The sequence below is a fragment of the Ranitomeya imitator genome, chromosome 4 (assembly GCF_032444005.1).
Source record: "Ranitomeya imitator isolate aRanImi1 chromosome 4, aRanImi1.pri, whole genome shotgun sequence".
Classification (NCBI taxonomy): Eukaryota; Metazoa; Chordata; class Amphibia; order Anura; family Dendrobatidae; genus Ranitomeya; species Ranitomeya imitator.
The window spans coordinates 375,713,262-375,738,706 of record NC_091285.1 but is presented as its reverse complement, the minus strand read 5'-3'; the positions used below and the strand labels follow the sequence as shown (position 1 = coordinate 375,738,706).

Here is a 25,445-nt window from a genome sequence, read left to right as displayed (position 1 = left end):
GCATAAGGTCCTTGTACAGAGTAGAAATAACTCCCCTTGTAGTCCCGTCACCACACACATACTCCAACACTATATCATCTTGAACCCTGATATTAACCTTCTTATTCTGAGCTCTAAAGGCATGTCTCATCTGCGCGTACTGATATTCTCCTGTGGATCGCAGCCCAAATTCTACCTGCAATTGAGAAAAGGATTTCAATGCTTGCTGCTGAATTATCTGGTGAACAAAACAAATTCCCTTATTCTGCCATTCCATCAGTCCTCCCAAAGCCTCAAATTCCTTTAAATTGTTATTAGACCATATCGGTGTGAATTTAGTCAACCCTGTAACCCCGCGAATCTGCCTTAGTCTATTCCATAGTTTACGAATCAGGAACACGGTTGGGTATACTTTTCCCAAAGCGCCCAAAGAGCCATCCTCCAAACACCTAGCCACCGGTCGTCGGTCTGTCACCTCTTCCATTAGATGTTGTACTGCACTGGATGACGCCCCTCGCGCCCAGCCCTTCAAATGCTGGCTCTGTGCCGCAAGGAAGTATATTTCCGGGTTGGGCAAAGCCAAACCACCATCCTCCTTGGGTCGCTGAAGCGTCTCCAGGCTAATACGTGGATATTGTCTTCCCCATATCAAACTTCTAAAGAGGCCATTAATCTGCCTGAACTTCCCCCGAGGGATCCAAATTGGTGCGTTATGTAGAACATATAGAATTTTAGGCATCAGGACCATTTTAATAAGGTTTACCCTACCGACGACCGATAGATGTAGTTTATTCCAGGCCTCTACCTTCGCCTTGAGTACCCCCATAACAGGAGCCAAATTCCTTTGTAGGTACTCCGCAATTGGCACCGAGACATATATTCCAAGGTATTTAAATTTAGAAACCACCTGTAGCCTTTCATCACCAACATCCTCACTCACATTCTCTCCTACGTCATCCACCCTACAAAGAACCGACTTATCCCAATTAATTGTCAATCCCGACACAGTACCAAATCTCTCCACAATTTCAATGGCCCCTCTTAGTGAATCGTCTGGATCTGCCAGGAACAGCAAAACATCATCCGCATATAACGCTATTTTTTCCTCTATTTTCCCATACCTAAACCCAAGGACCCTATCAGACTGCCGAATCTTAGCAGCAAGAGGTTCTATAGCCAGCGCGAACAGGAGGGGCGAGAGCGGGCATCCCTGCCTAGTACCCCTAGCCAGCCCTATAGGTCGAGACAGCTCCCCGTTCACTCTAATTCTAGCCGACGGTGATGAATACAGCAGCTGTATCCAGGCCACAAACTGCGGACCAAACCCCATACATTCCAACACCTGCCAGAGATATCCCCACTCAACACTGTCAAACGCCTTATGGGCATCTAGCGATACAATCACTCTTCGACCACCGTTATCAGACTCTACCTGCATATTTACATATAACCTCCGCAAATTGATCACCGTTGATCTGTCAGGCATAAAGCCAGATTGGTCCGAATGCACCAGACTCGCAATAACACTAGAGAGTCGGAGAGCCAACACCTTGGCCAGAAGCTTGACATCAATAGTTAGTAAAGAAATTGGGCGGTACAACTCTGGTTTCCCCAAGTCCTTATCCTCCTTTGGAATAACCACTATTATGGCCTCTCTCATAGAGGCTGGCAAGCACCCACAGGACCTAGCTTCCTCCAGTACCATTTTTAATCTAGGAATCAACACTTCTGCCAACCCTTTATAGATCTCAGCGGGTAGCCCATCGACCCCAGGCGCCTTCCCATTAGCCATAGATATCAATGCCCGACTCAATTCCTCCTCAGTGATAGGGGCCTCAAGGCTCTCCCTATCTGCCTCATTCAGTCTCGGCAAATCCAGACCTTCCAAGAAAGTCAGTGTGTCCTCGACCGATTCACCAGCCCGAGAGGAATACAAATCTGCATAGAAGTTCGCAAAGGCCCTCAAAATTTCAGGCGTTTCCGTTATTCTACCTCCACTTGCAGATTCCAAAGAGTGTATATATGAAGAACTTCTCTGAGCAGCAGCCACTACCGACAGCATATGACCCACTGTTTCTCCCTCCTGATAAAACAACACCCTTTGGAAATCCCGCTTCCTCTCAGCTTTGCCTAGCAGAATTTTTTCCAAATGATTTTTTGCGCTTTTCATCCTTCTCTCTGCCTCAGGGGTTCCCAGTGTGGCCATCCCATCTTCTACTTCCTTCAACTCCTCAACTGCCGCTTTTTCTGCCTCTCTCGTCCTCCGCTTACACCTACTAATGTCCCTAAACAGTAGTCCCCTCAGGTACGCCTTCATTGCATCCCAAATTGTAAGAGCGTCGGTACTTCCATCATTTAAGAGAAAAAATTCCACCACCTCCCTTCCTATACTTTCCAACTCAATACTCTGTAACCAATTAGGATGAATCTTCCATTCTCTCCCACTTAGCGAGCGAGCCCCCTCCAATCTAACTTCTACTTCAATTGGACTATGGTCCGACAAGGCCCTTGGCAGATACCTCACCTCCCCAACCAGTGTGTCCAAAATCCTGTTACCCAGAGCCATATCAATCCTAGAGAGCGTGGCATGCGCTGGTGAATAACATGAGTACCCTCTCTCTCCAACGTGTCTAACCCTCCAAAGATCAATCATGCCTATCTCCTGTATATAGGTGCCAAATGTTGTTATATGTCCCTCCGACCTATTCTGAGTATTCTTATTTTTGTCCCAATAATCATCACAGATGTTGTTTAGATCTCCGATAATTATTAACGGTGTCGGTCCCCATCTTTCCACTCGCTCCATTACTTCTCTGATTTTCCTGCTAGAGTAGGGAGGCGGAATATACATCGCGGCAACACACAGCATCACTCCATACAATATACACCGTATTAGTACGTACTGCCCCTCCACATCCACATATACCTTCACCTCCTCATACTGAACTCCCGCTGGAACCAAGATTGAGACTCCTCTTGCGTACGTGGAGAAGGTAGAATGATAACCCTTCTGGATCCACCGTCTATTCAGGACATCCACCTTCTCCCTTACCAAATGTGTCTCCAGCAAGCATATCATTGAGACCCGTTGGTCTCTTGCATATTGCAAACACGCTGCACGTCTGGATTTCTCCCCTAGGCCTCTCACATTCCAGCTCAAAATTTTAAAACGGGTCCCCATCACTTGACTCATCTTCACTAAAAGTATCATCATTTTTGAGAACAAGCTGTCCAACTACCCTCCCCCCCCTCCCAACTCCCCCTCCCCCCCATCCCCCCTCACATCTAACCTTTCCACCTCTTTTCAAGAGTGGGGCATCATCGCCCATAGCGAACACTCCGTTTGGCATTACCTTCCCAACCCTCCTCCCACCACTGTACATAACAGGATTTCAGACATTTTGAAAAACAACGTGTCTCAAAATATTTCAAACATAGAATTATTTACACACGCAAGAAACCTGCATACACTTAAAATATGCCGCTTACCCTTCCTCCCTCCTTCCCAGCATCCATTACACCATCCCTTTAACTTTAACTGATTACAATCCACCTCCCTTCTTCACCACCCATACCCCCTGGTTTGTCAATCACATGACTCTATGCCCCCTGACAAATAAGTAACCAAAATCAGACTCTTCCCAAGGTTTCAGTCTCCTTTTCCTTTAAGCTTTTTAGCATTAATATCGATCCACTGGGTAGCTTCCTCCGGCTTCTGAAAAAAATGAATTTTATCAAACGCCACCACCCTCAGTCTTGCTGGAAACATCATGGAATACTGCACTCCCAGTTCTCTCAGCCGTCTCTTGATACCCGTGAACATCATCCGTTGTCTCTGCACCAAAGTAGAATAGTCTGGGTAGATAGCAATCTTTTGGCCTTCAACTGTCAGATCCGTCATGTCTCTGGCCTTCCTCAGGATAATGTCTCTGTCTCTATAATTTAGAATTTTGGCAAGCATGGTACGGGGATTCGCTCCAGGGACAGGTGGTTTCGGTGGGACCCTATGCGCTCTTTCTACCGCGAACACTTTTGTTAGCGCCATATCTCCAAATGTCTCTAACAGCCAGTTTTCAATATACTCCGTTGGATTCCTCCCTTCAGCTTTTTCAGGGATGCCCACTATGCGAATATTGTTTCTTCTGGACCTGTTCTCAAGGTCCTCATTTTTTGCCGCCAATTCAGCTATTGCTTGAGTGAACTTTTTCTCTGCTTTTTGCAGCTGCACTATATGGTCTTCTGCAGTGCTCACTCTCTCCTCTACCTCCCCCACACGTTTGTCAATCTTCTGCATGGCTGCGTTTATCTGGGCTGTGTCTCCCTTAACCTCCTGTATCTGTAAGGTCAGAGACTGTTTACATGAAGAAACTAGCGCAAAAACGTCTCTTAGGGTAGGCTCAGCTTCTGGCGCCATTTCCTCGGGTCCCCCTTCTGCCACCGCCATTTTACTCTCCTTTCTCCCCTGTTGTACCTCATGTTCTCCTGCTGGGCTCTCCTCCTCCTCCTCCTCTTCGGTATCAGCTCCGGCTCCCTCCTCTGCGGCCTCCGCTCTCGCAAACTGCTGGAGCTTTGCCGCCACCTCCATGCGCTTTCTGCATGCGGCGTTCTCCTTGTCTGCCTTCTCCCTTGTGTCGGCGCCATCTTGGATAGCGCCTGCCTCCCCGGCTCCCGCGTCCTTCTGCCGTCTCCTTGTCATTTTCGCCGGTTTAAGCGCTACCGCTCAGCGCTACCGGGCTCTACAAGTCTCCCCGCACCGATAAGCCCCTTCAGGGACCAAACAGCAGCGGCTCTGCAGGATTTTAGGATGTACAGCGGCGGGAGCTCACAGCCGCACGTCCGCTCACATGGACTCTCAGGCCACGCCCCCCTGCGTCCCCATCCTTATGTGCTGCTCCATCCTGCGTCCCCATCCTTATGTGCTGCTCCATCCTGCGTCCCCATCCTTATGTGCTGCTGCATCCTGCGTCCCCATCCTTATGTGCTGCTCCATCCTGCGTCCCCATCCTTATGTGCTGCTCCATCCTGCGTCCCCATCCTTATGTGCTGCTCCATCCTGCGTCCCCACCCTTATGTGCTGCTGCATCCTGCGTCCCCATCCTTATGTGCTGCTGCATCCTGCGTCCCCATCCTTATGTGCTGCTCCATCCGGCGTCCCCATCCTTATGTGCTGCTGCATCCTGCGTCCCCATCCTTATGTGCTGCTCCATCCTGCGTCCCCATACTGCCTCTGACCCGCTCGGCGCCGAGTGCTGGGGGGCCTGAGCAGGCGGGGACACCGGCACGCTGTGGGGGTCAGGTGCCGGTATCGCCGCCAGCTCAGGCCCCCCAGCACTTACTATATTCACCTGGCCCCGTTCCATCGCTGCGCGCCGCCATCTTCCCCGTCTCCTGGCCGTGACTGTTCAGTCAGAGGGCGGCGCCGGCGCGCATTAAGCGCGTCATCGCGCCCTCTGAACTGAAGGTTACAGGCCGAAGACCGGGAAGATGGCGGCGCTCAGCGATGGAACGGGGACAGGTGAATATGGCCGATACTCACCCTCCTGGCGGTCCCTGCTTCTCTGTTGGAGATCGCGGTGTGCGTTCAGTGTGAACGCACACCGCGATCTCCCGGGAGCGTCACTCTGTGAGGCCCAGACTGCGCCAGCGCTTGCGCCTGCGCAGTCTATAGAGGCTTTGGACAGAGTGACGCTCCCAGCGTTATATTATAGATGACAGCTTCCCTTTATGTCATGCACTTCTTCATGGGGAGATAACTAGAAAAAAATATATCATGTGGAGCATAGAAACTAATATAGAAACCATCCAAAAATAGACTTACATTACATTTTGCATATATGTTACACACACATAACACTTAAAAGTGTGTATTATGACAAATTATTGAACTGCAAAGGACCAGTATACGTACGTTCTTGCACAGGGGCCATCCTCTGTCTGTGTCCGCCCCGGAGACATCTATATGTATAAAAACCTTGGATACAGAGCGTGGAAGTGCAATGACACAACACAATCACATCAGTTTTAAAATAAGGATCACATATTAATTTTTTTTTGTTCATTTTTTAAATTTCTTAAAAATAAATGTTAAATAATAAAAATTGCAAGTAGCCCCTGTCATTATTAATCCCATCTTTGTTTTACTCCTCTATCTTAAATGCTTTTGGCAGAGGGACATAATTTATACCGAGATTTTTTTTCATACAGTAACACAATTTTTTTCTTGCAGGAAATAGTATTTAAGCTTGACATACAAAACCTAGAGTCGGGAAGGTTGAAATGTCCCTTTGATCCTCATCCGCCTTTTGCTTCCATAATGACAGGTAAGACGCAGCGAGGTCCGAATCCTTGAGACAACTACTTTGTTCAGAAACCTAAAGACAACAGTTTCATTCACATTCATACGTAGTTTTCACTAATGACAAGACAAAGAATGTGCTTCTAGTAGAAAGATATGAAAGAGATGATGGATGGTGGTGTCAGGGGTAAAATGTATCTCATTCTTTTCCTTAAAAATTGGCTAATCCTGGAGACGTTTTGGCTGTGTGTAAATGACATGCAGGTGTTGAATGTACGAGTTTTTCTTTACAATTTTCTGCCTTTTTATTTTATTATGAATGAAGAAGAAAAACGTAGGCAATGAAAAAATAAAATTTAGCAATTTCATTTTTTTTATAAATTAAAAATAGAGCAAATGTATTGTATATTAATAACATTTTTATATCATTTGATCATTTAAATATACAGAAAAGTTGGCTCATTTTGCAAAAAAATCTTGTCTGGAGTACTTTTTACATATTTTGTACTCAACTCAAAACCAAACTTAAATACCAATATAATATGCTTGTGTCTTAGAAACAACCAGTGAAAAATACAATAAAACTTAGGGTTTCATCCCGATTTTATGCTTTTGCATTTTCAATTTTTCCAAGAGCCATAGTGTTAGGGGTCGAGTTCCCGCTTCTGCACAGGGGGAATCTCGAGCCACCTCCGCTGCGGTCTCCCATTCTTGTCCAGCCGCAGTGGAGTCTGCTCAGCAAGGACATCGGTCCCAGCGTCTTGCTCATTCTCACTCTGTTCTGAGAGTTACTGCTGCTTCTCCAGTCTCTGCAATTAAAGTCTGTGCTGGTCAGCAGCGAGCGGACTTCTCTGGGACTAAGTCCTTGTCTGCACGTACTGAGCATGCCCAGCGTAAGGTCTCCTGTTGGAGATCGAGGGTCATGTGCTCAGGCTCTGCAGCACATTCCATTGGTCCTCTTGGCAGGTCCTAGAAGGGCAAAAGTGCTGTGGCCACTTCCTGTGCTGCTGCTATATAAACTGCGCATGACCGCACGGCCATGCGCTAGTATTGTCAAACAATTGCTAATGTGTGTATGTTGTGAGTGCAAGTCGTCCTTGGATACCCCTACCCTATAGTATGACTGTTCGCGGAAGGTGTATGGCTGCTACCCAGCGCCCGACTTATCCTACAGCACTAGTCACACATTATAGCGTCCAGTTGCTGTGACCGCCAGTACGGCGCCGTGCACTTCCTCTGTGCTTTCCTTACCCAAGCCTGGGTGGTTAGTGGCGTTCGTCAGTGCGGCACTGCATGCTCTTCTGTTTCATTTCACACCCAGTTGCGGTGTTGCGCCAGCAAGGGTCTAATCGGACTTCAATCCCAGTTGGGGTTGAGTTCGCTGACTACTTGCTCGCGCTTTAGGTGCGGTACCGCGGTCCTGTGCCTTAACAGGATTGCTTCTTTCACGCTGGGTGAGGTTAACCCACGCGTGTATACTCTAGTGTACCGCCATATAGTCTGCTAATTGCTAGCAGCAGGTTTTCACCTGCACGGTGGACCCCGGACTGCGAACGCATCTATACCATCTGTCTTGGTGCGTTCCGCCAGTCCTAACAGAATACTAGCGCCAGGGTCTGGCTAGTAAAATGGCGGACGACCAGCGTTTACAGCGGTACATCCAGCAGCTGGAGGGAAGGTTGGCGGCTCTTGAGCGTTCAACCTCAGCTGTGGATGTTACTGCTGTCGCTGTTCAGGCTGCAAGTGTGGCTGCAGCTACCTTGTCCACTGCCGCTCCTGTACCGACGCTATCTCGCCTCCCGCTACCAGAGAAATTTTCTGGTGACAGTAAGTCCTGTAGGGGTTTCGTGAGTCAGTGCTCAATACATCTCGAGCTTCTGGCCTCTCGTTTCCCTACAGAGCGGGCTAAGGTGGCTTTTATCATATCCTTATTGTCGGACAGGGCGTTGCAGTGGGCTACGCCGCTGTGGGAGCGTGGCGATCATGTGGTGCAGAGTGCTCCGTTATTCCTGAGCACTCTGAAACAGGTCTTTCTAGGACCTCGTGTCACCCATGACACGGCGCTCCAACTGTTGGCACTGATTCAGGGCTCGTCCCTGGTCAGCCTTTTTGCCGTCCATTTCCGCACTCTGGCATCTGAGCTGGAGTGGTCGGATAAAGCCCTTATCCCTATATTTTGGAGGGGGCTGGCTGACCACGTTAAGGATGCTCTGGCCACTAGGGAGATTCCCGCCACACTGGAGGAGTTAATAGCAGTATCTACTCGCATTGACCTCCGTTTTCACGAGCGGAGGTTAGAGCGAGCCCAGTGTAGGCAGAGGTTTCGGCTGGCTCCCACCTTCGCCAAACCTTTGGAATCTCCAGTCCAGGCTCCTGATTTCCAGGAACCTAAGGTGGTGTCACGAGCGGAATCTAAGTCCCAGACCGCTCGTGCACTCCAGGGTTGCCATGTTTGCCAACAGTCAGGACATCTTGCCACCAGATGTCATCAGCGGTCGAGGAAACGTCAGCGTCTAGTGGTAGTAGGTGGAGGTGCACTAGACACTGCGACGTTTGCCTCCAAATTGTCCTTTAAGGGGACAATTACCTTTGGCTCATCCTCCCACTCGGTAGACCTCTGCGTGGATTCTGGGGCGGAGGGCAATTTTATGTCTTCTGCCTTTGCCCAACGTCACGCAATACCCCTGGTTATGCTATCTCAACCAGTAACGGTACGAGTGGTGAATGGGTCGACACTCCCCGCAAAGATAACACATCAGACCATCCCTGTTACTCTGTCCCTGTCGCCATCCCATCAGGAGATTATTTCTCTGCTCGTCATTCCTGAGGGTATTGATGAGGTCCTGTTGGGGATACCTTGGCTACGGTACCACTCTCCTCACATCGAGTGGTCCTCAGGCAGAATTCTGGGATGGGGTGAATCATGTGGGGGTAGGTGTCACCGAGAGTGCGTTCAGGTTGCTATTACTGAGGTACCCGCAGATCTATCCTCTCTCCCCAAGCAATATTGGTCTTACGCAGACGTGTTCTCCAAGAAGGCGGCGGAGACCCTTCCGCCCCATCGCCCCTATGACTGTCCTATCGATCTCTTGCCTGGTGCGGAGCCTCCCCGGGGTCGAGTTTATCCATTATCTCTCCCGGAGACGGAGGCCATGTCTCAGTACATTCAAGAGAATCTGGCAAGAGGGTTTATCAGGAAGTCAGTGTCACCTGCTGGGGCAGGGTTCTTCTTCGTGCAGAAGAAGAATGGGGAGCTACGTCCATGCATAGACTACAGGGGTCTTAACGCTATCACCGTTAAGAACAAGTATCCTTTGCCCTTGATATCTGAGCTCTTCGATAGGCTTTGAGGAGCAAGGGTATTTACTAAATTAGATCTGCGGGGTGCTTACAACCTGATTCGCATCCGTGAGGGGGACGAATGGAAAACAGCGTTTAACACCAGAGATGGGCACTATGAGTATCTGGTGATGCCCTTCGGGCTCTGTAATGCCCCAGCCGTTTTTCAAGACTTTGTCAACGACATCTTCCAGGATATGCTTTCCACCTCAGTTGTAGTCTATCTGGATGATATTCTCATCTTTTCTCCAGATATTGACTCCCACCGGAGAGATGTTGGCAGAGTCTTCGACCTCCTACGGGCAAACTCTTTACGCTAAGTTGGAGAAGTGTATGTTTGAGCAGGAGTCTTTGCCGTTCCTGGGCTATATCATCTCCGCCCAGGGATTGGCTATGGATCCTGCCAAACTACAGGCTGTGATGGACTGGCAAGAGCCCCATTCTCTTAAAGCGGTGCAGCGCTTTATGGGGTTCATTAACTATTACCGCCAGTTCATTCCCCACTTCTCAACTCTTGTAGCTCCCTTGGTAGCCCTCACCAAGAAGGGAGCGAATCCTAAATTGTGGTCGGAAGAGGTCTCCAAGGCCTTCACTTCTATTAAGTCCCACTTTGCTAGCGCTCCCATCTTACATCGTCCCGATGTGGATAAGCCATTCCTAATGGAGGTGGATGCCTCGTCCGTTGGTGCTGGAGCAGTCCTCTACCAGAATGATGCTCAAGGTCGGAAGCATCCATGCTTCTTCTTCTCTAAGACTTTCTCGCCAGCAGAGAGAAACTACTCCATCGGGGATAGGGAGCTGCTAGCAATGAAGTTGGCCTTTTCAGAGTGGAGACATCTTCTGGAAGGTGCGCGGTTTCCCTTCCAGGTTTACACTGACCACAAAAATTTGCTCTACTTACAGACAGCCCAGCGGCTAAATTCTCGCCAAGCCAGATGGTCCTTGTTCTTTTCCCGGTTCCACTTTTCTCTTCATTTTCTTGCCGGGGAGAAGAATATTCGTGCTGATGCTCTCTCTCGCTCCCTTATGTCAACTGAAGAGGAGGAAGAGGAGCCTCGGCTTATTGTTCCCTCTGAGAGCCTGAGAACCGTAGCACCGGTTTCGCTTGAGTCTGTGCCTCCGGGCAAGACTTTTGTGCCCATTAATTTGCGATCGGAGGTTCTCTCTTGGGCTCATTCGTCCAGAGTGGGTGGACACTTTGGGACAAAGAGGACATCTGAGCTACTGGCGAGGACGTACTGGTGGCCGCATATGGTCCGGGATGTCAGGGATTATATTCTGGCGTGTGTCTCCTGCGCCAAAAATAAATCTCCGCGTCAAAGGCCAGCTGGGTTGCTCTATCCCTTGCCGGTGGCAGATAGGCCCTGGGAGATGGTCGGGATGGACTTTGTCGTGGGTTTGCCCAAGTCTCGCGGTTGTACCATCATTTGGGTCATCACAGATCATTTCTCGAAAATGGTGCATTTGGTGCCGCTACCACGGTTACCTTCTGCACGGGCCTTGGCTGCGTTGTTCATTAAGCACATCTTCCGCCTACATGGTATGCCTGACAAAATTGTCAGTGACCGGGGTCCCCAGTTTGCGTCTCGGTTCTGGAGAGAGCTGTGTCGTCTTCTCAGTATTGAGTTGAATCTCTCTTCCGCTTATCATCCCGAGACGAATGGGTTGGTAGAGAGGGCCAACCAGACCTTGGTCACATACCTGCGACATTTTGTTTCAGCCAGGCAGGATGACTGGGCATCCTTGCTATCATGGGCAGAGTTTGCACTGAACAACGCCGTAGCCGACTCCACTGGACAAACCCCATTCCTCCTCAACTATGGTCAGCATCCACGGGTACCTGTGCCTATGCCCATGTCTTCCGCCGACTCCAGGGTGGCAGACTGGGCTGTGGAGGCACGGGATATTTGGGACCACACTCAGGATGCCATTCGGGCCTCTAAGGAGAGAATGAGGTCCTCCGCCGATGCTCATCGGCGCCCCGCTCCGACCTTTGCTCCTGGCGACTTGGTGTGGCTCTCCGCCCGTAACATCAGGCTGCGAGTTGAGTCCACTAAATTTGCTCCTCGCTACTTGGGTCCTTTCAAGGTCCTCGAGCAGGTTAATCCTGTGGTCTATCGTTTGGCCCTTCCGCCACGCTTGGGTATCACCGACACCTTTCATGTGTCCCTCTTGAAACCCGTGTATATGTCCCGGTTCTCCGAGTCATCTGCTGGGACATCGGGTTCGTCTTCGGACGATTATGAGGTGAACGCTATTTTGGGGTGCAAGGTGGTGCGTGGTAAAAAATTTTATTTGGTGGACTGGAAGGGTTATGGCCCCGAGGACAGGTCCTGGGAGCCTGTTGAGCACATTCGGGCTCCGCAGCTCATTGCTGCCTTCGAACATAGCGAGGCCCAAGGAGGGGGGGGCCCTAGGAGGGGGGGTAATGTTAGGGGTCGAGTTCCCGCTTCTGCACAGGGGGAATCTCGAGCCACCTCCGCTGCGGTCTCCCATTCTTGTCCAGCCGCAGTGGAGTCTGCTCAGCAAGGACGTCGGTCCCAGCGTCTTGCTCATTCTCACTCTGTTCTGAGAGTTACTGCTGCTTCTCCAGTCTCTGCAATTAAAGTCTGTGCTGGTCAGCAGCGAGCGGACTTCTCTGGGACGAAGTCCTTGTCTGCACGTACTGAGCATGCCCAGCGTAAGGTCTCCTGTTGGAGATCGAGGGTCATGTGCTCAGGCTCTGCAGCACATTCCATTGGTCCTCTTGGCAGGTCCTAGAAGGGCAAAAGTGCTGTGGCCACTTCCTGTGCTGCTGCTATATAAACTGCGCATGACCGCACGGCCATGCGCTAGTATTGTCAAACAATTGCTAATGTGTGTATGTTGTGAGTGCAAGTCGTCCTTGGATACCCCTACCCTATAGTATGACTGTTCGCGGAAGGTGTATGGCTGCTACCCAGCGCCCAACTTATCCTACAGCACTAGTCACACATTATAGCGTCCAGTTGCTGTGACCGCCAGTACGGCGCCGTGCACTTCCTCTGTGCTTTCCTTACCCAAGCCTGGGTGGTTAGTGGCGTTCGTCAGTGCGGCACTGCATGCTCTTCTGTTTCATTTCACACCCAGTTGCGGTGTTGCGCCAGCATGGGTCTAATCGAACTTCAATCCCAGTTGGGGTTGAGTTCGCTGACTACTTGCTCGCGCTTTAGGTGCGGTACCGCGGTCCTGTGCCTTAACAGGATTGCTTCTTTCACGCTGGGTGAGGTTAACCCACGCGTGTATACTCTAGTGTACCGCCATATAGTCTGCTAATTGCTAGCAGCAGGTTTTCACCTGCACGGTGGACCCCGGACTGCGAACGCATCTATACCATCTGTCTTGGTGCGTTTCGCCAGTCGTAACACATAGTGTTAGGGGTCGAGTTCCTGCCTCTGCACAGGGGGAATGTCGGGCCATCTCCACTGCGGTCTCCCATTCTTATCCGGCCGCAGTGGAGCCTGCTCAGCGGAGACGTCGATCCCAGCGTCTCGCTCAGTCTGACTTTGTGCTAAGAGTTACTGCTGCATTTCCTGCTTCTGCCATTGAAGTCAGTGCTGGGCAGCGGCAAGCAGACGCTTCTGGGACTAAGTCCTGCTTTTCACGTTCTGAGCATGCCCAGAGTAAAATCTCTCAGTGGAGATCGAGGGTCACATGATCAGATACTGCAGCTAGGTCATTGGTCCTTCTTGGAAGGTCCTTGTAGGTGCTAGGACTAAGTGCTGCTTTGCACTCTGAGTATGCCCAGGGCAAGATCTCTCAGTGGAGATCTGGGGTCACATGCTCAGGTACTGCAGCAACTCCATTGGTCCTTCTCTGAAGGTCCTAAACGTGCTGCAGCTATTTAAGGCTCGCATGGCTGCACGGCCATGCGCTAGTATTGACTTTTGTAAACGTGTGTGTGTTGTGAGTGAAAGTCGTTCTTTAAAATCCCCTCCCTATTGTATGACTGCTCGCGGAAGGTGGATGATTGCTATCTAGCGCCCGACTTAGCCATCAGCACGTTACACACATTACAACGTCTAATTGCTGTGACCGCCAGTGCGGCGCCTTGCGCTTTCTCTGCGCTTTCCTGACCCAAGCCTGGGTGGTTAGTGGCGTCCGCCAGTGCGGCACTGCAAGCACTCTCGTGCTTCCTAATAATATTATTTCTGTCTCTCTGACACCCCAGTAGCGGTGTCGAGCGCATGAGGTCTTTATGAACTCAAATCCTGAGTCTTGGGATTGAGTTCCGAGACTCCTTGCTTGTGCTCTTGGTGCGGTACCGCGGCCCTGTGACGCAACAGGGTTCGCTTCCTTCACACAGGGTGAAGTTAACCCATGTGTGTATTCACATTGTACCGCCATATTGTCCATCTCTACTAGCAGCAGGGTTTTCACCTGCACGGTGGACCTCGGACTGCGAACGCACCTAATACCATAACATCTTAAACTTGGTGCGTTCCGCCAGTCCTAACACATAGATTTCAAAATTTTCCGACAATATAATCATATGAGGATTTGTTTTATGAAGTATAAGTTTTACTTTTGAAAGACACCATCCATTTTATCATAGAAAATAGTAAAGTTGCACCCTATAATTACGTCTCTATGGACATCGGGGCGCACGTCCTCACCAGGGGGTCCATCCCAGATAAAAGGTCCAGATCCAAATTGAAGAAAGGGACAGCTCCACACCAGATAGTGAAAAAGCAGCTCACATTTTATTCTGCCTCCTGCGGCAACGTTTCTGTCAGAAGACCTTTGTCAAGCTGTCCCTTTCTTCAATGTGGATCATCCATTTTATCATGTCATGTACTAAAAAAATGGGAAAAAAAATCCAAGAGTAGCAAAATAGTCATAAAAGCACAATTCCTCATTTTATTAATTTACTTATTCATTCATTTTCCAATCTACAGCATTCACTATAGAGTAGAAATGACCAATAGGTCAGTTTAATCATGGTGATACCAAACATAAACATGTTTTTTTTTGCCGGAGGTAAAAAAGATGCACTCGCCATGGTTTCCAGGTGCAGGTGTAATTTTAGTGGCATGGATATGTGGATTTTATACCCATCTTTTACAACAAAAAGTGCACAACATAATGTGGTTTTCAATAGTGTAAAAAATCGAAACACTTTCATTTGAAAAAGTGACCTTGTTTGTTTAGATAAAATAGTTTAATTTTTGCTAAGTTAACAGTGTATTTTACTATACAGTTGGGATGTTTCTTGGAGAGACCACCCAGCATAAATATTTTAAATACTAGAGGGAATGGTTTAACAAAATACTACAAAAAGATCATCCAAAAAATTGCTTTGTTAGTTCTCTATTTATATTTTTTATTTTTTTGGTCAATGCCATTGTTTTGCATTTTCTTATATTCATAGCAATTAAATTGTAAAATATATCATGCACTTTTAATGTGTAGTGCAAGAGACTAAGATGAAACAAAAGCAATTGCCATCTTCAGAAAAAGTCTGTCATTGAAGAATATAGCTTCATTGCTTCTTATACTGGATGATCACCTTTTTTTAATTTTATTACTGTGTGCTCGAAAAAGAACTATATACTCATAATTGCAATTGCCCGTACCACTAGTTTGATTACCCACTGGTCTCCTCTCTTCCAATGAGTTTGATGCTTGGTCATTCAAGCTCATCATTGACCACAGTTGTAGTCCAATGCATCTTATCGATGCCCAGTGATCAGCTACACTGGCAGTAATACAGAGGAGTGTATTGTTTGTTTGTTTGTTTGTTTTTTTTTAAATTGTGCTTGTTAGTAAACTAAAGCGGCTGCACAACCTCTTGGAAGATGTTTACCAAAATAATCTTAGGTGATATATCATCCAGATTTGATAGTGAACCGTTAAATATTTGGAGAATGAGCAACACCAGGCACAGATTTCATAAATAAAAGACAGTTGATATTTTTTTTATAGTATCCTAATGAAATAATTAAAAGTTTTATATGTAGTAAATTGCCAGAGCAGAACCTGACAGACAACCAGCAATTTGTCACCTATACAGCAAGTTGTCAAAGGGTTTAAAAGGCAACATATTTGTGCTACATTAAATCACCTTTGTGTTCTAAGTTAGACCACCTTTGTGTCATAAATAGTGATGATAAATGTGTCTAGCACGATTGGCAACCCCCTGTACTACCCAATATTCAAAAAGGTGGTAGAGCTAGCCAAAACTGACATAGAAAAGTCGAAAGTCTGAAAACATTTTTGCAATTACACTTTGTGCAATTCTTTTCCAACATTTCAAGAAACTTTACTAAGGAAAATTCCTGAAAACCTGTTAATGAATAGGGGAGGGTGTAGGCTTTTATGCAATCAAGAATACTGCAAAATTAATCAATTAGGGATGAGTGGTTCGATCCCAGTCGATTTGAGTGGAATATTCTGAAATGTGCTGTTTTATACAAATGTGAACATTTTGAGATTCAATTTGCGGGGTGCAAAAAATCTCCAAAAAATGATGCTTCATAAAGTAGGTTAGTGTCCTTTTGCATGGTTGAGCGGGCTTCCCAACAATTCCCTTCAGCTATGACATCTTGTAGATTATGATACCTTGGAAAGAGGTGGTTAGTACCTGGGTCATCACTGATCAGATGGGTAGAGTTTATATGGCAGAGTCATTTCCATCTCCAGAGTCACTGGGTATAGTATGTTTTTCTATCTCCTATAGAGTGTAAGCTCTTATGAGCAGTGGAGTCCTCTCTTTCTCTCCCTCTCCTGAAGAGGGTAATCTATTATGATCACCGAGGTCTTCTCTTCTATTGTTTGTAAGCTCTTATGGTTCCTCTCTTCTCTCCCCACATGTATTTTCCAATCAATTACAAGCTTTACAGTTTTGAGATTTTAGTAAATTTATTGGCTTTAAATGAAATTGTTGGGGAAAGTTCGGCAAACCCTGTGAATTGAAATGTCAAACGATCCACTCGAGTCCAAAAATATTGAGGAATTTGAGATTACAGTATGATGATGCGAGGAAATAAATCTTGATACACTGCTACTGTTTAGGTAAGAACTATATAAGCAGTAAGAAATAAACATGTATTTTACTGAGAGGTGATTAAAGTGAACAAGCCACAAATATATCGGGTAAAATGGGTCTTTTGAACTTTTCTTATGCAGCTTTCTGCATGAAATGCTAGAGGCCTCTTTTAACAGAAATGATATAATGTAGTGGTTAGTCAATAGAAAACACAAAGAAAAATTACTAGTAACCTTGGGACTGCACATGCTAGGTTCATAGTAATTCATTGAGATTTGTAAGCAAATGTAGACATATTCACAAACACAGTGTCTGATTTACGGACAAATGATTTGGCCCAGTTAGACCAAGAGTTCAATCATGAACAATTGTACAATGCTGAAATGACATCTCACTTGTAAAACAACCGCTTCTAGTAGAAAGTCAAGGAATTCATATTTCATGTCAACATAAACCTGATTAGAACAAGGAAAGAGAAAACATTTCTTAATGCTCAGAGGATCCAACCCCTTCAGCCAAAAACCGGCAAAAAAAAGAAGCCAAAAGTTTAACCTGCTTTTAATAGGGATATTCTTCATGCCATTGAAATGGAAGTTTTTAATATAAAGAATATTATAATTTCTATATAACTTTCCATTTATTTTGGAACTGCAGATAATGCATAACTTTAGAAATTACTATAAATGTTATGCAAGTTCCAAAAAAAACCTAACTATAAACTGAGGATTTGGGATACTTAAAGAACAATTTTTCCATTAAATACAATTGACAGTATGTTTGCGCAGTGGTTTAAACAGCTTTGGAAAACTGGTGAAAATGAGAAATATTCACTTTTTATTCTATATCCATTGCTATATACAATACTGTGCAAAAGTTTTAGGCAAGTGTAGAAAGTGGGAATGCTTTAAAAAATAAAAGTGTTCATAGTTTATTGTTATCAAGAGAACTATAATTCAAATCAATATTTTGTGGGACAACCCTTTGCCATTAATAGAGCATGAACTCTCCTTGGTACACTTGCACACAGGTTCTGAAGAACCTCGACAGGGAGGTTGAACCACTTATCTTGGAGAACTAACCTGTAGTGAAAGTGGATGTGGCATGTGGAAATCCTTCTATATATTTATGTAATCCCAGACAGACTTGAATATGTTTAGTTTGGGGCCCATTCACTTTCAGGACTCCTTATTCTTTTTATGCTGATATTTCTCAAAGACACTATATGTTTGGGGTTGTTATTCTGTTGCAGATTAAATGTGGAGCCAATTGGATGCCCCCCTGGTGGCATTGAATGGTGGATAAGTATCTGCCTCTATTTCTCAACATTGATGACACCCTTAAGTCTTATCAAATCTCCAACTCCGTTTGCTGAAATACAGCTAAAAGCTTGGAGAGAACCTCCACCATGCTACACTGTGGCCTGCAGACACTTATTATTGTACTGCTCTATAGCTCTTGGTGAACAAACTGTCTTTTATTACAGCCATAAATTAGACTTATTAGTCCAGAACATCTGCTGCCATATTTCTGTACTCCAGTTCCTATGTTTACATGCATAGTTGAGTTGCTTGCCCTTGTTTCCATATAGAAAGCACATTTTTTATGCAATTATTCCATGATGACAATTTCTTCCAAGACTTCTCCAAAATGTAGATGGGTGTAGCAGGGTTTCGCTGTTTGCTCTCAATACTGAATTGATGACAATTCTGTACATTCTCTGATTTCAAGTGAAGGTAAGCATGATTTGCCTTTCATATTCTGACTGAGTTTCATTGGCACACGAGGCGAAGGCGTGGGAGCTCGAGTTCACAGTCTGATCAACGCGGCATTATGTATCAGACCCAGGCAGGGACGAAACGTTAAACTTATTTATGTTGCATATTTCTGCACCTTTTTATATCTACAGTATGTTTACATCTGAATTCCTGCATGTAAAATAAACTTCTTGCATATCAAAAGGAATGTGCGGTGAATTGCTACCTTAAGTTTTCTTGGCCAACCACTGTGTCTACGTTGCTACTTCTTGATCCATCTTCAAAAGATCTTGAAACCCCAGTCTGCTATAAAATGTTTGCCTTGGAGAGACCTTGCTAATGCAGTATAACTACCTTGTGTCATCCTGCTGTGCTCAGCTTTGTTATGGCGCATGGAACTGCCTTCCACAATCTCACCTTTGCAGCAGTGTTTGGCACTTCCTACCTAGTATTAACCCCTTCCCGACCTTTGACGCCACGTAGGCGTCATGAAAGTCGGTGCCATTCCGACCCATGACGCCTATGCGGCGTCATGGAAAGATCGCGTCCCTGCAGATCGGGTGAAAGGGTTAACTCCCATTTCACCCGATCTGCAGGGACAGGGGGAGTGGTAGTTTAGCCCAGGGGGGGTGGCTTCACCCCCTCGTGGCTACGATCGCTCTGATTGGCTGTTGAAAGTGAAACTGCCAATCAGAGCGATTTGTAATATTTCACCCATTATAACGGGTGAAATATTACAATCCAGCCATGGCCGATGCTGAAATATCATCGGCCATGGCTGGAAATACTAGTGTGCCCCACCCCACCCCTCCGATCGCCCCCCCAGCCCTCCGATCTGGCCGGTACACTGCTCCGGCTCCCCTCCGTCCAGTGCTCCGCTCCCCCCCGTGCTCTTGTCCGCTCCCCCCGTGCTCCAATCACCCCCCCTGCACTCCGATCCACCCCCCCCGGTGCTCCGTTCCACCCCCCGTGCTCCATTCCAGCCCCCCCGTGCTCCGTTCCACGCCCCCCGTGCTCCGTTCCACCCCTCCCGCACTCCGATTCCCCCCCCGTGCTCCGATCCCCCCCCGTGGTCCCCCCCCACCCCATCATACTTACCGATCCAGCCGGGGTCCCGTCCGTCTTCTCCCTGGGCGCCGCCATCTTCCAAAATGGCGGGCGCATGCGCAGTGCGCCCGCCGAATCTGCCGGCCGGCAGATTCGTTCCAAAGTGCATTTTGATCACTGAGATATAATCTATCTCAGTGATCAAAATAAAAAAAATAATAAATGACCCCCCCCTTTGTCACCCCCATAGGTAGGGACAATAAAAAAATAAAGAAAATTTTTTTTTTCCACTAATGTTAGAATAGGGTTAGGGTTAGGGTTAGGGGTAGGGTTAGGGGTAGGGTTAGGGGTAGGGTTAGGGTTAGGGGTAGGGTTAGGGCTAGGGTTAGGGCTAGGGGTAGGGTTAGGGCTAGGGGTAGGGTTAGGGTTAGGGCTAGGGGTAGGGGTAGGGTTAGGGCTAGGGTTAGGGTTTCGGTATGTGCACACGTATTCTGGTCCTCTGCGGATTTTTCCGCTGCGGATTTGATAAATCCGCAGTGCTAAACCGCTGCGGATTTATGGCGGATTTACCGTGGTTTTTCTGCGCATTTCACTGCGGTTTTACAACTGCGATTTTCTATTTGAGCAGTTGTAAAACCGCTGCGGAATCCGCACAAAGAAGTGACATGCTGCGGAATGTAAACCGCTGCGTTTCCGTGCAGTTTTTCCGCAGCATGGGCACAGCGATTTTTGTTTCCCGTAGGTTTACATTGAACTGTAAACTCATGGGAAACTGCTGCGGATCCGCAGCGTTTTCCGCAGCGTGTGCACATACCTTTAGAATTAGGCTATGTGCACACGGTGCGGATTTGGCTGCGGATTCGCAGCAGTGTTCCATCAGGTTTACAGTACCATGTAAACATATGGAAACCAAATCCGCTGTGCCCATGGTGCAGAAAATACCACGCGGAAACGCTGCGTTGTATTTTCCGCAGCATGTCAATTCTTTGTGCAGATTCCGCAGCGTTTTACACCTGTTCCTCAATAGGAATCCGCAGGTGAAATCCGCACAAAAAACACTGGAAATCCGTGGAAAATCCGCAGGTAAAACGCAGTGCCTTTTACCCGCCAATTTTTCAAAAATGGTGCGAAAATATCTCACACGAATCCGCAACGTGGGCACATAGCCTTAGGGTTAGGGTTGGAATTAGGGTTGTGGTTATGGTTAGGGGTGTGTTGGGGTTAGGGTTGTGGTTAGGGGTGTGTTGCGGTTAGGGTTGTGTTTAGGGTTATGGCTACAGTTGGGATTAGGGTTAGGGGTGTGTTGGGGTTAGTGTTGGAGGTAGAATTGAGGGGTTACCACTGTTTAGGCACATCAGGGGTCTCCAAACGCAACATGGCGCCACCATTGATTCCAGCCAATCTCGTATTCAAAAAGTCAAATGGTGCTCCCTCACTTCCGAGCCCTGACGTGTGCCCAAACAGTGGTTTACCCCCACATATGGGGTACCAGCATACTCAGGACAAACTGCGCAACAATTACTGGGGTCCAATTTCTCCTGTTACCCTTGTGAATCAAAAAAAATGCTTGCTAAAACATAATTTTTGAGGAAAGAAAAATTATTTTTTATTTTCACGGCTCTGCGTTGTAAACGTCTGTGAAGCACTTGGGGGTTCAAAGTGCTCACCACATATCTAGATAAGTTCCTTGGGGGGTCTAATTTCTAAAATGGGGTCACTTGTGGGGGTTTCTACTGTTTAGGCACACCAGGGGCTCTGCAAACGCAACGTGACACCCGCAGACCATTCCATCAAAGTCTGCATTTCAAAAGTCACTACTTCCCTTCTGAGCCCCGACGTGTGCCCAAACAGTGGTTTACCCCCACTCATGGGGTATCAGCGTACTCAGGAGAAACTGGACAACAACTTTTGGGGTCCAATTTCTCCTGTAACCCTTGGGAAAATAAAAAATTCTGGGCCAAATAATTATTTTTGAGGAAAGAAAACGTATTTATTATTTTCACGGCTCTGCATTATAAACTTCTATGAAGCGCTTGGGGGTTCAAAGTGCTCACCACACATCTAGATAAGTTCCTTTCGGGGTCTAGTTTCCAAAATGCGGTCACTTGTGGGGGGTTTCTACTGGTAAGCCACATCAGGGGCTCTGCAAACGCAACGTGACGCCCACAGAGCATTCCATCAAAGTCTGCATTTCAAAACGTCACTACTTCACTTCCGAGCCTCGGCATGTGCCCAAACAGTGGTTTACCCCCACATATGGGGTATCAGCGTACTCAGGAGAAACTGGACAACAACTTTTGGGGTCCAGTTTCTTCTGTAACCCTTGGGAAAATAAAAAATTCTGGGCTAAATAATTATTTTTGAGGAAAGAAAACGTATTTATTATTTTCACGGCTCTGCATTATAAACTTCTATGAAGCACTTGGGGGTTCAAAGTGCTCACCACACATCTAGATAAGTTCCTTTGGGGGTCTAGTTTCCAAAATGGGGTCACTTGTGGGGGGTTTCTACTGTTAAGCCACATCAGGGGCTCTGCAAACGCAACGTGACGCCCACAGAGCATTCCATCAAAGTCTGCATTTCAAAACGTCACTACTTCACTTCCGAGCCCCGGCATGTGCCCAAACAGTGATTTACCCCCACATATGGGGTATCAGCGTACTCAGGAGAAACTGGACAACAACTTTTGGGGTCAAATTTCTCCTGTTACCCTTGGGAAAATAAAAAATTGCAGGCTAAAAGATCATTTTTGAGAAAATAATTTTTTTTTTTTTTTCATGGCTCTGCGTTATAAACTTCTGTGAAGCACTTGGGGTTCAAAGTCCTCACCACACATCTAGATTAGTTCCTTTGGGGGTCTAGTTTCCAAAATGGTGTCATTTCTGGGGGATCTCCAATGTTTAGGCACACAGGGGCTCTCCAAACGTGACATGGTGTCCGCTAATGATTGGAGCTAATTTTCCATTTAAAAAGCCAAATGGCGTGCCATCCCTTCCGAGCCCTGCCGTGCGCCCAAACAGTGGTTTACCCCCACATATTGGGTATCTGCGTACTCAGGACAAACAGGACAACAATATTTGGGGTCCAATTTCTCCTATTATCCTTGGCAAAATAGGAAATTCCAGGCTAAAAAATCATTTTTGAGGAAAGAAAAATTATTTTTTATTTTCATGGCTCTGCGTTATAAACTTCTGTGAAGCACCTGGGGGTTTAAAGTGCTCAATATGCATCTAGATAAGTTCCTTGGGGGGTCTAGTTTCCAAAATGGGGTCACTTGTGGGGGAGCTCCAATGTTTAGGCACACAGGGGCTCTCCAAACGCGACATGGTGTCCGCTAACAATTGGAGCTAATTTTCCATTCAAAAAGTCAAATGGCGCGCCTTCCCTTCCGAGCCCTGCCGAGTGCCCAAACAGTGGTTTACCCCCACATATGAGGTATCGACGTACTCGGGAGAAATTGCCCTACAAATTTTATGATCCATTTTACCCTACTGCCCATGTGAAAATGAAAAAATTGAGGCGAAAAGAATTTTTTTGTGAAAAAAAAGTACTTTTTCATTTTTACAGATCAATTTGTGAAGCACCTGAGGGTTTAAAGTGCTCACTAGGCATCTAAATAAGTTCCTTGGGGGGTCTAGTTTCCAAAATGGGGTCACTTGTGGGGGAGCGCCAATGTTTAGGCACACAGGAGCTCTCCAAACGCGACATGGTGTCCGCTAACGATGGAAATAATTTTTCATTCAAAAAGTCAAATGGCGCTCCTTCCCTTCCGAGCCTTACCATGTGCCCAAACAGTGGTTTACCCCCACATGTGAGGTATTGGTGTACTCAGGAGAAATTGCCCAACACATTTTAGGATCCATTTTATCCTGTTGCCCATGTGAAAATGAAAAAATTGAGGCTAAAAGAATTTTTTTGTGAAAAAAAAGTACTTTTTCATTTTTACGGATTAATTTGTGAAGCACCTGGGGGTTCAAAGTGCTCACTATGCATCTAGATAAGTTCCTTGGGGCGTCTAGTTTCCAAAATGGGGTCATTTGTGGGGGAGCTCCAATTTTTAGGCACACGGGGGCTTTCCAAACGTAACATGGTGTCCGCAAAAGAGTGGAGCCAATTTTTGATTCAAAAAGTCAAATGGCGCTCCTTCCCTTCCAAGCCCTGCCGTGCGCCCAAACAGTGGTTTACCCCCACATATGAGGTATCAGCGTACTCAGGACAAATTGGACAAAAACTTTCGTGGTTCAGTTTCTCCTTTTACCATTGGGAAAATAAAAAAATTGTTGCTAAAAGATAATTTTTGTGACTAAAAAGTTAAATGTTCATTTTTTCCTTCCATGTTGCTTCTGCTGCTGTGAAGCACCTGAAGGGTTAATAAACTTCTTGAATGTGGTTTTGAGTACCTTGAGGGGTGCAGTTTTTAGAATGGTGTCACTTTTGGGTATTTTCAGCCATATAGACCCCTCAAACTGACTTCAAATGTGAGGTGGTCCCTAAAAAAAATGGTTTTGTAAATTTCGTTGTAAAAATGACAAATCGCTGGTCAAATTTTAACCCTTATAACTTCCTAACAAAAAAAAAATTTTGTTTCCAAAATTGTGCTGATGTAAAGTAAACATGTGGGAAATGTTATTTATTAACTATTTTGTGTCACATATCTCTCTGGTTTAACAGAATAAAAATTCAAAATGTGAAAATTGCGAAATTTTCAAAATTTTCGCCAAATTTCCGTTTTTATCACAGATAAACGCAGAATTTATTGACCTAAATTTACCACTAACATGAAGCCCAATATGTCACGAAAAAACAGTCTCAGAACCGCTAGGATCCGTTGAAGCGTTCCTGAGTTATTACCTCATAAAGGGACACTGGTCAGAATTGCAAAAAACGGCAAGGTCTTTAAGGTCAAAATAGGCTGGGTCATGAAGGGGTTAAACTAGTACCCAGCTATTTCCTTTCCAGTTAATGACTTTGTTTCAACCTACATATGAAAATTATGATAATTATTGTCTGTATTCTATCAATGCTTTCTCATACAGCTGATCATAAATTCCAGACTTTATTCAAATGTACCTTGATTGATGCTGTTTAACTCAAAATGTGGCCACACCAAATATTAGTATTGGTTTCTTTTTTCATTCCTTCTGCATTTTGTTAATTGATACGAATAAGCTACTAAAGCTTATATTTTTTAAGGCATTCTCATATTTCAGCAATTTCTCCCACATCTGCCTAAAGCTTATGCATCTTAGGATATGTTGGGTTTAGAGACAAGTAAAAGTGTTTTTGCATAGCAATAAGTTATGAACTGTGCACAAGATAAGTGATAACTTTTGGATCAATGGGAGTCCGATTGATGAGACCCACCTTTGATCACCAGAATTAGTGATAAAAGTGCTCCAGAAAGCCAAGCACTGAATGAAGAGGTAGTTGAACATGCATTTTGCAACACCATTAAAAGAGGAAAAAAAGTATTATTATGTAGAATGGTGGGTGTATAGTATAATAGATAGATGATAATTTCTTGTTACCAGAATGCTTATTTAAGGAAGGACACAACTGTACCATGTTTACAAAGTGATTTTGAATCTAGGTATGCTGGTATGCCAGGTAACAGCCAGAACCTGAGTTTCAACCTCATTGTAATGTTAAAGTGTCCTCAATGTATGAAACTTACGGCACAAAGTGTTATGCTTTTTATTTACAGTTTTATAACTCATTTAACTATTCTAGGTTATACTTGGGTAGCTGTAATGCAATGCCCATACCGAGTAACATAATATTGAGTTATATTTATTTTTTCTTCTGTCTACTTTTCTATCTGTCTAGATAGATATGGATAGATAGATAGTTAGATGCAATAAAACATTTGTTTTCTCTTAATCTGCTATTTACATTATTAAAGTTAAAATCATAGATAGATAGATACATACATACATACATAGAAGGTAGATAAAAGATACAGTTGTGTGAAAAAGTGTTTGCCCCCTTCCTGATTTCTAACTCTTTTGCATGTCTGTCATGCTTA

General features: G+C 45.9%; 1 protein-coding gene across 2 annotated transcripts in view; it reads left to right on the top strand.

Moving 5' to 3' along the window:
• SEMA3D (semaphorin 3D) overlaps positions 1-25,445 on the top strand; it is a 327,020-nt gene that overhangs the window by 191,851 nt on the left and 109,724 nt on the right. For both annotated transcript variants that reach the window (XM_069765163.1, XM_069765164.1), the window contains one exon: positions 6,206-6,299. In XM_069765163.1, the coding sequence (XP_069621264.1) occupies positions 6,206-6,299 (94 nt within the window). The remainder of the gene's footprint in view (positions 1-6,205; positions 6,300-25,445) is intronic.